The sequence below is a fragment of the Laccaria bicolor genome, genomic scaffold (genome assembly GCF_000143565.1).
Source record: "Laccaria bicolor S238N-H82 LACBIscaffold_1 genomic scaffold, whole genome shotgun sequence".
Lineage (NCBI taxonomy): Eukaryota > Fungi > Basidiomycota > Agaricomycetes > Agaricales > Hydnangiaceae > Laccaria > Laccaria bicolor.
Genome location: NW_001889872.1, coordinates 920,265 through 932,363, shown reverse-complemented (window position 1 = coordinate 932,363; position 12,099 = coordinate 920,265). Strand labels below are relative to the sequence as shown.

The following is a 12,099-nucleotide window of genomic DNA, read 5'->3' as shown; positions in this document are numbered from 1 at the left end:
ACTGTGCATAAAGTACATGTTTGCAAGTTACAGTACTCTAAGAGATCGTAGCAACGAGATTGAGTGCGTTGAGTGCCGGCTCTTCAAGAGAATTATGGTTGTAACCGAGAACTGCAACCTAATTTGACAAAATCGTCAGGTTGTGCTGGAGAACGGTGCTGGAAGACACTGACCGATCCGGGCTCAACGTTAAAGTGTGTACCTAGAGGAATGTAAGAAAAAATAGATCCCAAAAACAGGAAAGCCTGTGGCTCTTACCGAGGCAAAGGGGAAACTTGATCCAACGGGAGATAAGGACGCGACTAAAGTGGCCATGTGCAACGATGAGAACATCGCGTGTGTTGATCCCCTGCTCCTTGTATTGTTTATGATATTCCCGAACCTAAGCAGATTGGGGGTAAGCTGCGATTCAATATGGGAAAACGCGCTATGAACCTTGGAAATAACACCATCTACTCTGTCTTGCATGTCCTGGACTGACTCTCCGTTGGGGCATCTACACTGGATGAGTGGTAGGAAGATAAAACGAAATAAAAGTCACCTACCCGTCTTTCCATATCGTCCAGTTTGGATTATTCTCTTTGATTTCTGATGACAGAAGGCCTTCGTAATCGCCTGCAACCAGCGTCAATTTTTGACAAAATATCGACGATATTTTATGAGGTAACCATAGTCCCATTCTCGGACATCCTCTGTGAGGCTATATTCGGGAGCATCCTCCAGATGTTCAAATAACAGGTCGAAGGTCCTGTGAGCACGCTGACGTGGAGAGACTAGAACTGTGCAGAGATTCTTGGGATCGATCGCAACTAAGATAGGAATTGGTAAAGACGCCGGGCTTACGGTGTGCTATTGCTCACATCCTTGTCCGACCAGGCGCAGCGCGATCTGCCTTATCTGCTCCTCACCTCGCTTGGTCAGAGGTATATCGGACTTGCCAGTCTGTTGGATCATTTGGGTTAGATCGATTCACGACAAATCAATATTCCTTACGTGTCTCCTGCAATCCAGACATTAGCATGTAATAGTACAAAGCCTAGGATTCTCACCCATTCAAGGACCATGCTGTTTCGCCTTCATCAAGTGATGTTTGAGATGAGCAATTGATAAATGTGATTGTCCTCACCATGACGAATGACAAACAACCGGGGCATGTCGGTGGACATAACTGAGTGTGGTGTGGTGGACAGAATCGGCCAAGTCGAGGGGAGAACAGTTAGGATGTCAACGTCCTAAATAAAGCTGCCTTGGCCCACGGTAAGGCAAATAATGTCACATTGCGTTATAATCTACATAGTAGTAAGACGCACGGGCGAGTAACATCGCCTTTTATCTCAAATTAGTGTAGTTGTAAGATGTGTATAGCTGTAAGGAACAGGGAATGTGTTTGGAATGTGTGGGGAGAGGACAGACGAGGGAGGTGCAAGATGCAGCATCGTGACCGGTTGCTTTTATGATAGTAAATGTGACACTCATAGCACATACTCTCACCTTGCTGTCAACGTTCCAAGTATTGAACAGATACTAAACTCTAGTGGAATGTTTGATGAATGTAAGTGCTTTCACTTCATCGTCTCTGCCCACCCATGCGTTTCTGCACAGACGTACAACATCCCACTGGAAACTCAGGCAGACAAGCCGCGGGCCTGGCACCCTTGCCGCAGTTGCATTTTGAGGGTTTTGAGCCTTCGCCACATCACTCCGATGACATTCGTGCAGAGGTAGACGACATTACGGTACGTTATCAGGCTTATATATATGAGTACTATCTGAGCACCGCACAGGAGACTGAAGAGCATGTGTCTGACGCGCCAGTTTTCGATCTTGGACGAGTTCAATACGCCTTCCCCGCCCCTCTAATATCTTTTGTTGTCAGTTCCGACATGCTTGCCATGGGGTTTGCCTCCAACTCCATTGTGCTTATAGAACTGTCACATGCGGACCAAGTCATAAAGGTCCAGATCCCGAGAAAACCCACAGAGATGACCATACACAAGCTCTTTATGGACCCTTCGGGACGACATATCATCATCACATCTCAACAAGGGGAAAATTGGTACTTATTCCGAACTTGGAAGAAGCCCCGCCAACTGAAAGGCTTCAAGATGGTAATTGAAAGTGTGGCATGGAACAAATCTGCTCTGCTCTCTTCTTCCCATTCGACCTCAACCAAAGAAATCCTTATAGGAGGTAGGAACGGCGTTGTGTACGAGGCCGTTCTTGACGCAGAGGAAGATTTCTTCAAATCACAAGAACGCTATCTGCAGTCGGTATATTCCCTCCCAGAAAAGCATCCGATCACAGGCATTAAGTTCGACTATTCTCCTCCGTCGGACCCCAAGCACGCCCTGGTACTTGTGACGACTCTGACTAGGATATACCAATTCTTCGGAGTTGTCGATCGAAAATCTGAAGAGGGAGGAAGAGTTTTCTCTGCCCTTTTCGCTCAGTATCGCGAAACAGTTCCAAGTGAGTTTATTATTGTTATTTATTATGCTTTTCCTTTCTAAAGACGTCAAAGAGATCCTCGAACTTCCTGGAAATCTCAATTCTTCAGAATTGCAGTTTTTCACACCGAACTCTGATCAAGCGCTGTCAACACCGAAACGTTTGGCGTGGATAACAGGTGGAGTCTGTTGATTTCTATTTCTCGACGGATTGTTATATTGAATTTCAAGGACCTGGAATTTATCATGGAAGCTTGAATTTGGAACCCAGCACTGAAGACCATATCGATGCCGCTCAATTACTTCCCTACCCATCATTCGTAGCTTCTTCAAGCGAGATACCAGAGGCTCCTTTGTCGCTATCTTTGACTGAGTTCCATTTCATTTTGCTCTATAAGAATCGGATAGTGGGAATCTGTAATCTGGACGATAAAATAACTTACGAGGAGACGTTGCCTATTGTGAGTATCATGAAATTAAGCGTCCACTGTTTTGATTATATTGTAGAAAGCCAACGAAGTAATCCGCGGTCTGGCATCCGATCCCGTTCGCAAAACATACTGGGTGTACACCGATCAATCCTTATTCGAGCTGGTGGTCGGTAACGAGGATCGGGATGTCTGGAAGATATATCTCGAGAAAGGTGAATTTGACACTGCCCTTCGGTACGCAAAGGTAAATTTTGTGCCTTTTCTGTTTTTCATGTATATTCAGAGGTGTGATCCTAGACAGCTGGCCAACGCGACCAGATTATACTTGCACAGGCAGAAAGTTTTTTCACTGAAGGTCGTTACTATCAAGCTGCACAATCGTACGCCCGTTGTTCTGCTTCGTTTGAGGAGGTCGCTTTAAAGTTGCTGGATGTTGGGGAGCGTGATTCTTTGAGGTCATATTTGATATCAAGGTTGGAACGAAGTCGCAAAACAGTAAGCATCCTGCGTGACTTTATGCCACCCCGCCCTTACAGACGAACCGTTACAGGACTTAACACAAAGGATGATGCTTGCGACTTGGTTGGTTGAGTTCTACTTAAGCAAGTGCAATGAATTGGATGACATTGTGGCATCCGAATCGGTTTCTCATGATGTCGACAACCTAAAAGCTGAACGGATCATTGTTGAGGATGACCTGCGCCAATTTTTTGAGACTTACAAGGCGGGCAATCACAGCTCTCATTTATTGACAACAGCTTTCTGAACTATGCTTTATCAAACAGAGCAACCTCGATAAAGAAACTGTCTACGAACTCCTTCAAAATCACGGGAGAGTCGATATGTATCTTCACTATGCCACCGCGGTAGGTGATTTTGAAAGGGTTGCGGAGCATTGGATTCTCGAAGAGCAATGGATAAAGGCCATCGAAACCATTAATCGCCAGGTACTTGTCATTTTGCAGTTGTTAATGGTTTTTCCTGACCATTCTTGACAGTCAGACCTTGACCTTTACTATCGTTTTGGTCCTGTTCTCATTCGCCAAGCGCCCAAAGAGACTGTAGATGCCTGGCTTCGTCAACCTTCACTTGATCCTCTTCGCCTCATTCCTTCCCTCCTCCAACTTCAACATGCTCATCCTGATCCGTTATCTCCGAATCAAGCAATTCGCTACCTTAATCACGTCGTATTTGAGCAGCAGAGCACGTTGCCCACTATACATAATCTACTAATTATCTTCTACGCATCGTCATTGGAGGACGATGGCCCTCTTCTTCGGTTTCTATCCTCAGCACCGACTGATGCAAACACGGGAAGACCATATTACGATTTGGATTACGCACTACGTCTGTGCAAATCGACCGGTCGCACCCAACCCTGCGTGCATATATATTCCAAGATGGGTTTATGGGAAAACAGTGTGGACCTTGCGTTGGAAAAAGGAGATCTGGAGTTGGCAAAGATCAACGCAGATATGCCCGAAGACGACCAGCCTTTGCGCAAAAAGTTATGGCTCAAAATCGCTCGCTATGTGGTCCAAGATAAGAAGGATATCAAATCGTTCGTTTCTCTGTCTTCGTTTTCATCACATTCAAGTAATAACATTTCACCAGGGCTATGCGATTCCTGGAAAATACGGATCTTCTCAAAATTGAGGATATATTGCCCTTCTTCCCTGACTTTGTGGTGATTGATGATTTCAAAGAGGAAATCGCCCATGCATTGGAAGGCTATTCTTCACACATCGAAACACTGAAAAGCGAAATGGATGAAGCTACACGGACCGCGGAATCCATTCAACAGGACATCGCCGCGCTCAAGCAGCGATTCATCACCATCGATGCTGGCGAACAATGCTCAACATGTTCAAATTTGTTGTTGACCAGGCAGTTCTATGTATTTCCTTGCCACCACTCATTTCATGCTGATTGTCTGATTGGACTGGTAAGCTACCTGTCCTTTCTGAAGAAAAAGTCGGACTATTGATAACATCATTTAGATTAAAGAATATTTGCCAGCACATGCGTTACGTAGAATCATCACGCTACAAGATCAGCTTGTTAAAAATGTGCCTGCAAGCAAAGGCAGACTGAACGGGGCAGGCATAGGAAATCCAACTCCTTTGGCCCCTAACCCGCAAACGGGAAAACAGCCAGCAAGTCAACGGGCCTTGTTGTCTGCCAACTTTGGACCCATCGCAAACCCTCTGCAAAATGGTGCGAGAGCGGCGAACCTATTGGGTCGTAGTGTCATCTCGGCGGGTGATCGCTTGCGGGATTTGATCATCCCAGATGCGCTCGCTGCTGTAGTTTCGGCTCCAACATGGATACCTGGAATTGGCGGGAAAAGGACGGGAAACGAGATCGAGGGAGGGGTGAAGGCGGAAAAGTTGAGGGCGGAGCTAGACGACTTACTTGCAAGCACCTGTCCATTGTGTGAGAGTGTTGTCTCTGGGCTTGATAAGCCGTTTGTAAAGGAGGGAGAGGTGGACACATCATGGGCGTTATAATGCATGGACCGCTCAGACAATAATAGGATATCGAAAGGATGGGCTACAAAAAAAAAGACTATCTACATACCATCATGTCAGTGGTTGACTTTTTTCGTTCTCCCTGCCCTTCGACGCAGCCGTGCAGCTTTTCTTGCGCCCATCTATACATACGGTGATATTAAAATTCGTTTCCGAAAGACGGCTCATACCTGCGCTTTCGCGTCCTCGAGTCTCCTCCTTTCTTCTGCCGCCTTCTTGCGCTCCATTGTAACCTCCCTCCGTCTGGTAACGGAATTAATGGCAAGAAACGCTATGTGAAGGAGAGGGTAAACCTTTGGTAGTCAGCTTCTTTTTCATCCTTGAGCTCCGTCTGTAGTTTTTTGATCGCCATTGCCTTTGTAGTTTTTTGCATACGGTCCTCCCATTTTTTAGTCTTGACGGCGTCTGGCAGATTGGAACGGCTGTTGGGTACGTTAGCGTGAAGAAAGTTGAAACGGGAATCGGCTGACACAGTGGCAGTTTTGGCTGTCTTCCAGGACTTTCCGGATACCCTACCAGCTGAGGAGGATGCGATGGGGATGGGAGAAGACATTTGAGTCACGTGAATTGATAGTAGAGTAGTAACTATGGACTCACATGTTTGTGAGCCTTGCCTGACCTGATTTCCTTTTCATCCCCGCCGACCATCGACCATGCTGAGGTCTCCGCCGGACGCTCACGACGATCATTTGCGCCTTCTTTTGGACCAACGAACAACACGCGCTGAAGTCCACGGTCGGTTTTCCGCCCTTTCCCAATTTTCAGACACTCCCTCCGTGTACAGTCGTGCTGTTTTCTCCCCAGAGGGCAATTATTCATACCGGTCTTCCTCGCCCTACGCCGCCGAGGTATTTCCCAATCACGACGAACCCGCCGTCAGTATGCTCGACTTGGACGATGACCCTCGTTCTTCCTTTGCCTCCTCCGACAATCACGACCATAACTATTCACACTCATTTGATAACGAAGACGATAATGAACCCCTTCCTCGCATGAGCTATCTTGGGCCCAAAATGCGTTTTCATTCGCGAGCACCTTGGGAATTGGATGAAGCAACTTTGGAGGAAGAGGAGGAGGTTGAAGAAAGTCCGCGCCATTTTGCAAGCGGGTTTCCTTTTTCTCGCGGGAATGGATCAAGAAGCGCGACGTCTGACTCACCTAGCCCGCGGCCCAGTAATGCAAGCAGACCTAGCGAAGAATCGAGCCGTTCCCAAGCTTCACACAAACCCTCTATCGAAACAACTAGCTCACAGATATCATACCCACGAGGTGCTCTTTAGTAAATTCATTCGTTTTTCATTTAAAGAGGTTATCCTGATGACACTACCGACAGTGCTCTTGCTCAAGAGAGTTTGTCCACCTCTTCACTTGGCCGCCCTTCAAATTCTGGACAAAAAGAGGGTTTTCGAGGCAAGTTCTCTATCGGACGCGTCGGTTCCCGCTCTCCTGCAGCGCGTGCTATTCCTTCTCCCAGTCTTTCCCCTACTTGCACTCCCGTTCACCCTAGCTTCCCGCCTCAAACATTCCTTCAAAATGGGCATCACGACGAAACGTGCTTACCCGCGGAATCTGACTCTTACAGAACCTGTTACCCAGCGCGACCTTCGTCCTCGTCATCTTCCGAGGATGATCGTCACCCCTATGCCAACCCGGATTTGGTAATATCATACGCAGTGGAGCCACTGCCAAAATCCCCACTTCGGTCTGCCATGCAATTCCCGCCGCGTAATGACTCTAATCTGACAGTCACCGACTCTTTCACCACTTTGACATTGTCAAATTCTGGGACGCGCTCTACGCTGTCAAGCGATAGCTTATCAACGTCTTCATTTTCGAGAGACCGCCTCTCGTCGCTACAGGGCCGAGACATCTCCTCCCCAGTCTCCGCGCACAGCACTTCGAAGGACGAGCAAGTCCTGCCGGTTCCTCCACCAGGCGTTGTCAATCTTCCTGGCTGGACTGATCGTGCCACCGCGCCAGCCTTCTCACTTATTTCTCTAGAAGAAGCAAGGGCTCAGCGTATGCATGGCTCCTCAAACCATGATGCAGCCTCCCGATCATCAAACGGCAGCGCTCTTTCATCAATGACCCCATTTTCGAACGGTGAGCATGAAACTACGAATATAGCAGACCTTCCTTCGTCCGGTGGTACCGCCTCAAGGACGCGTGGGCGAACTATAAGTGCTGGCGCAAAAGCCAAGAATGCTCTACATACAATTGTAGGACAGAAGCCAGACAGACGAGGGTCGGAACCAGCAGTCTTCGGGAACCAGCCTCCCCTTGGCGCTCAGCCGAACAAAACGCTCAAGCATAAGAAGAGTGGCTTCATGCGATTGTTCAACAGCGGTAAAACGAACGAGAAAGAGGAAACAGAGGCTCCCCCTGTCCCCTCTTTATCCGATGCTTATGCGGCGCACAACCAACAACATTCGCGCGGTGCTCAGAAGGCGACGTTACATCGCATTCCCGTGCCAAGGATATCACCTTCAATGTTTGAAGCTTCGCCTGTTCATGACACTATCTCGTCATCGGGCAATAGTTTAACCTCCGTGAGTGCTTCGCTTAATCCCAGACGTACGCCCCCGTCTCTGCACATCAACACACTCTCGCGGGGTCCCGTTCCTCAAGGGGCAGCATCGGCTAGAGGCGGCGATGAGTTCCATCCGACGCGAACTTTGCCCGCCTCCTCCTCTGAGACTCCTTGGCAGATTGAGAGCCAACCTCAAAGCGCGCCCGCCAACGTATCCCAATTCCCATCACTCAAATTGCGGCCTGTATCTACGCTATTCAGTACCCATTTTGCGGACCATATCGTCAGTGACCCTCAGCCAATTTACGAGACAGACCTGGATACGCCAAGATCATCCAGTCCAACTGGACTTGTGTCTCCAGTGACGCCAGCGTCGTATTCTCGCCCAAGCAATGAACAACCCTCCAAGACCTACATCTCTGGTGACTCTTCATCGCTTGTTCAGGCTCTTCAGGAACAGATCATATCCGCAAAGAAGGCATGGCAACAGCATATTTGGGAGCTGGAAGGGCAGGTGCGGGATCTCAAAGCTGAAGTGGACGAGCTCAAGGCATCTGGCAAGGACAATACCTTCTGCAGTACATGTGGAAGGGGTGAAAAGCGTTCACCCGATGGGCCCAAACACGATATTTTGTCAGCACCTGGTGCGGGAAGCGTCGTTAACAGACCCAGAGCGAGAACAGGAACATCATCGCGTTTCGGAAATGCGATGCCGTGAGCACTAGTGACCTTGCGATCTTTTGAAGAGTATTGTATTGCCAGGACGGCTTCATTGTCATCACTTCTTCTCGCCTATCTTGACGTTCCCGCACCTGTAATCAACCTTATTTCTTACTCTTCTATTATGTTGTACTTACCAAATTTCGTTCGTTTTACCTATACCACATTTTAGCCATCTATGTAGTAGAGCTCCCACACATTACTTAACCCCACTAGGAGTCCAACTTATCTGTTCGCATTTATTGGAGATTTTAATTCGCTCCACTCACTCTCGTTTTGTTTTTATAGTTAAGCTATATATATATTGTTAAAACACAGTAAACTCAAAGGTCATCAGCTCCTATGAGCCATCCAATCCCTTTCGAGAAGGCCCTAGTGGCTTGGGAAGAGACGTTATCGACTTCCCCTCTTCTCGAACTGCTATCTTCATCCATATCTGGGTCATGAGACCGCCCGTGATGACCCACAGAGAACGGAAAGTTAGCTGCGACACTTCTCAATGTTCGGCTGGCAATGGCGGTAGCATCTGGTGTGCTGAGGAGAGGCGGAGTTGGCATATTGAACTCATGTAAACGTGCGCGCAAAGATGTTGCCACGGTAGGAATAGAATCGTCATATCGTTTACTAGGAACGGTCGCCCTTGTGGAACTGCGTTCATGGACTAGTCTCTCTTCACGAGCTGCAATATCCTCTTTATGTAGACTCCGCCAGGCGGTGAGAATATCATGTAGTTTTTCCGGTGGACAGAATTCCAACGCGTGACCTAGCAAAAACGACCTCTTCGCGAGGTCATCGAACTCCGGTTGGCGACCCAGCTGGAAACACGCAATCCAGCATACTTCTGTGGCGTCAGCTATCGTAGCGTCGTCGGACCCTGGTGTGGCGGATGAATGGAGTTGGGAGACAATGTCGATCATCCTTGCGCTGTTCTGGTACGCTCGAGGCACGTCTTCAGCCTGAAGGGCCGCATCTGCCAGCATGGCTAGCGCCTTGACTTCCGCAGCGGCGTCGCCCCTAAATCCAAGCTTGTAGCAAAGGTCTAGGATGACCTCTGTGTGCTTGTAAGCGTCGATGTTGCTCGACAAAACCTGTGAAACAAGTGAGAGTCGGTCTTTTGTCAACCGGATTTCGATGGGAGAAATAGGAATCCCTTGGCGTGATGTAACATTGAATGAGCATATTCTTGATGTTGCTTCAATAAATTCCTTTTCTCTTTGAAGGCGATCTGAGGGAGGAGGCACATCCAAACTGCAACCTTTTAGCGACCACGAATTGGCAAAAGTCAAAAGCTTTACCAATCGTAAGCCAACTTCATGTCACCAAACTTGTAGTTGCCTGAGCTTGCGTTATCATAAAGCTCACGATATGTGGTCAGGCACAGGTCTTCAATCTTATCTGCTATCTGACTGAGTTTGCTGTGAGGATCCTTCAGCAAAGCTTTGGCGATCGTTAACCCTGTGAAGGGGTCAGAAAAAAAAAAGCAGCGCCTAGATATGAGGGTTTACTGACTGCCAGTGCTCAACAGGCCCCCAAAGAAGATGCCAATAACCTCGGCCTGTGACAACAACCCAAAGGCTTCCTTGAGACCCGATTCACTTGTTTCTGTCAACTTGAGCATATCTTCCAGAAGCCATTCCCAATCTTCTTTGGTACTAAGGTGGTCTTCTACGCCACCTGCACGCCGTGCCATCCTATTCGCCCAAGCACGCTGTTCGTCCACGTTCTGGTAACTTTGCAGAAACCAACAGAGGGGTGCTGGAACGCTCCAGCGGGAAAGGATTTCTCCAGACTCCAGGTGAACGTCAAGAATGTCAAGGGCACGAGATAACGATGCCCGAGTGAGAGGTTTAAAGAAGAGCAATAATTCACTTGGCTTGCAATATGGGTGACCAGTCGTTGGCATCAGGAATGCGCTGAGAGAAGCGACAGTCGTATCAACAGCATCCTCGGCTTCGTCCCCGTCAGCCGAGTCCCAAGCTGGTAAACATTCAAAAATGCGACTCATTGTGGACCACTGATCTAGACTAGGGCTGTCGTATAGGCAGGCCAGAGCGACTCGGGCAACATCCTCGTCATCACGAATCAATCGCTGCGCCGCAGGGAGTGTCGGCTTTGAAGCCTCGAATATAACTGCGGCCTTTTCGAGCGGCAATGAGAGAATATACTCGTACAGCAGACGGGAAGAAAGACCGGGATCAGGAGTCCCCGCCCGTTCCGCGCGCGACTCCAGTATAAAAAGATACGGCAAAACAAGGCGAGAAATATCCTGAGGGAGTGAATCCGGGGTAGAGTGCGAGAGGTACGCTTGCACGACCGTGGGTGGGTCCATGTCATACCACCAACTTAACGTCCAATCGTCTGATATTCCCATGTGCTGTGGAGCATCGTAAACGAGGCGAGAAAGAAGACTGAGCTCCTCCCCCAGCTCATCCAGGCCAGGGATTCCTTGTGATGCGCCATGCTGGATAATTTCTAGAGCAACGTCGATCATACCAGTAGACATAATGACGTCGGTAACCCGACGTTTGTACCATGCTGACAATTCCTCTGGCGTTAGTGGGGGGACGGTGGGCGTGCTCGAAGGCGATCCCCTACATTCGGGTGTATTATGGCACAGAGACGCGGAAAGTCGAATAGCTGACTGTGTTTCCGCCCATTCTGACACATCCTGTTCACTGCGCCATCCATCATCCGAAAGGAGTGATTCAGCATTGGTTAAGGTGTTGAAGGATGGTAGAAGGTCGCGATAAAGTGACGGCGAAACATACTCTGGAATGCTTTCAAGCACAGTGAAGCGATAGGGCCGTAAGGCTGACGCGTGTCTTCGGAAGATGATACGAAGTGCTCCAAAAGATTGAGAGGAAGCAAATTCACAGGCGGATCGGACAAGGTCATTGAGAAGGAATTCAGAAAGTGAAACTGGACGCTTGGAAGCATGTTGTGGGTGGATTGTTGAAGGTGAGGGGGTTGTGCCATCAGCCCAAGGATCGTCCTCCCATTCTTCCATGTCATCGTCCCCTTGCTCCCACTTTTCCGAAGCGAATTCCTTCTGTGCAAGAACGTATGTATTGAGTCTGTCTAAGCGCTGGAGTAAACTTGAGCGTAGGTAGCAGAGGTCGGCGTCGGTGGCGATGGCCCGGAAATGAGTGAGGAGGGTGTCATGGGTGAGCTGAGAGTGGATATTGTCTGCCCGTCCTTGAGATGCAAGAGCCAACACATCCTTACAACGTTCAATAACGGCCTCGGTTCTTGAGATTCCAAAATTGAGCAGGGCTTGTTGTGCAGGGAGGTCATCCAGAACACGATCCAGACACGCAGTAACTACCCATAGGTCATCTGGTACGGATTCAAGAATTTGGTAAACGTGATCGGTCGTAAGCTGGTGGTCCTCCAAAGATTCCCACTGTGTGTAGGGCGTAGTTGAAGTTGAGGCCATCGTT

The 12,099-nt window shown here is 48.6% G+C and overlaps 5 protein-coding genes across 5 annotated transcripts; 2 read left to right on the top strand and 3 right to left on the bottom strand.

Moving 5' to 3' along the window:
* Positions 1-37: 37 nt before the first annotated feature.
* LACBIDRAFT_242520 (uncharacterized protein) lies at positions 38-1,154 on the bottom strand (the record flags this gene model as incomplete). Its single annotated transcript, XM_001873302.1, has 10 exons — positions 38-118; positions 174-202; positions 259-382; positions 436-496; positions 546-615; positions 669-809; positions 861-942; positions 994-1,000; positions 1,050-1,074; positions 1,127-1,154. The coding sequence occupies 10 exons, from the start codon at positions 1,152-1,154 to the stop codon at positions 38-40; spliced, it is 648 nt and encodes a 215-aa protein (XP_001873337.1).
* Positions 1,155-1,586: 432 nt separating this feature from the next.
* LACBIDRAFT_228107 (uncharacterized protein) lies at positions 1,587-5,388 on the top strand (the record flags this gene model as incomplete). The annotated part of the gene is made up of 11 exons (XM_001873919.1): positions 1,587-2,462; positions 2,524-2,626; positions 2,679-2,908; positions 2,955-3,122; positions 3,176-3,373; positions 3,429-3,563; positions 3,637-3,825; positions 3,877-4,439; positions 4,493-4,823; positions 4,879-4,947; positions 5,242-5,388. The coding sequence occupies 11 exons, from the start codon at positions 1,587-1,589 to the stop codon at positions 5,386-5,388; spliced, it is 3,009 nt and encodes a 1,002-aa protein (XP_001873954.1).
* A 77-nt stretch (positions 5,389-5,465) lies between these two features.
* Positions 5,466-5,962, bottom strand: LACBIDRAFT_300990 (uncharacterized protein; the record flags this gene model as incomplete). The annotated part of the gene is made up of 3 exons (XM_001873301.1): positions 5,466-5,531; positions 5,580-5,652; positions 5,703-5,962. 3 exons carry the CDS (start codon positions 5,960-5,962, stop codon positions 5,466-5,468), a joined length of 399 nt encoding a protein of 132 aa, XP_001873336.1.
* A 100-nt stretch (positions 5,963-6,062) lies between these two features.
* Positions 6,063-8,657, top strand: LACBIDRAFT_300989 (uncharacterized protein; the record flags this gene model as incomplete). The annotated part of the gene is made up of 2 exons (XM_001873918.1): positions 6,063-6,688; positions 6,743-8,657. The coding sequence occupies 2 exons, from the start codon at positions 6,063-6,065 to the stop codon at positions 8,655-8,657; spliced, it is 2,541 nt and encodes an 846-aa protein (XP_001873953.1).
* Positions 8,658-8,982: 325 nt separating this feature from the next.
* LACBIDRAFT_320734 (uncharacterized protein) lies at positions 8,983-12,095 on the bottom strand (the record flags this gene model as incomplete). Its single annotated transcript, XM_001873300.1, has 4 exons — positions 8,983-9,907; positions 9,955-10,114; positions 10,169-11,250; positions 11,302-12,095. 4 exons carry the CDS (start codon positions 12,093-12,095, stop codon positions 8,983-8,985), a joined length of 2,961 nt encoding a protein of 986 aa, XP_001873335.1.
* Positions 12,096-12,099: the final 4 nt, after the last annotated feature.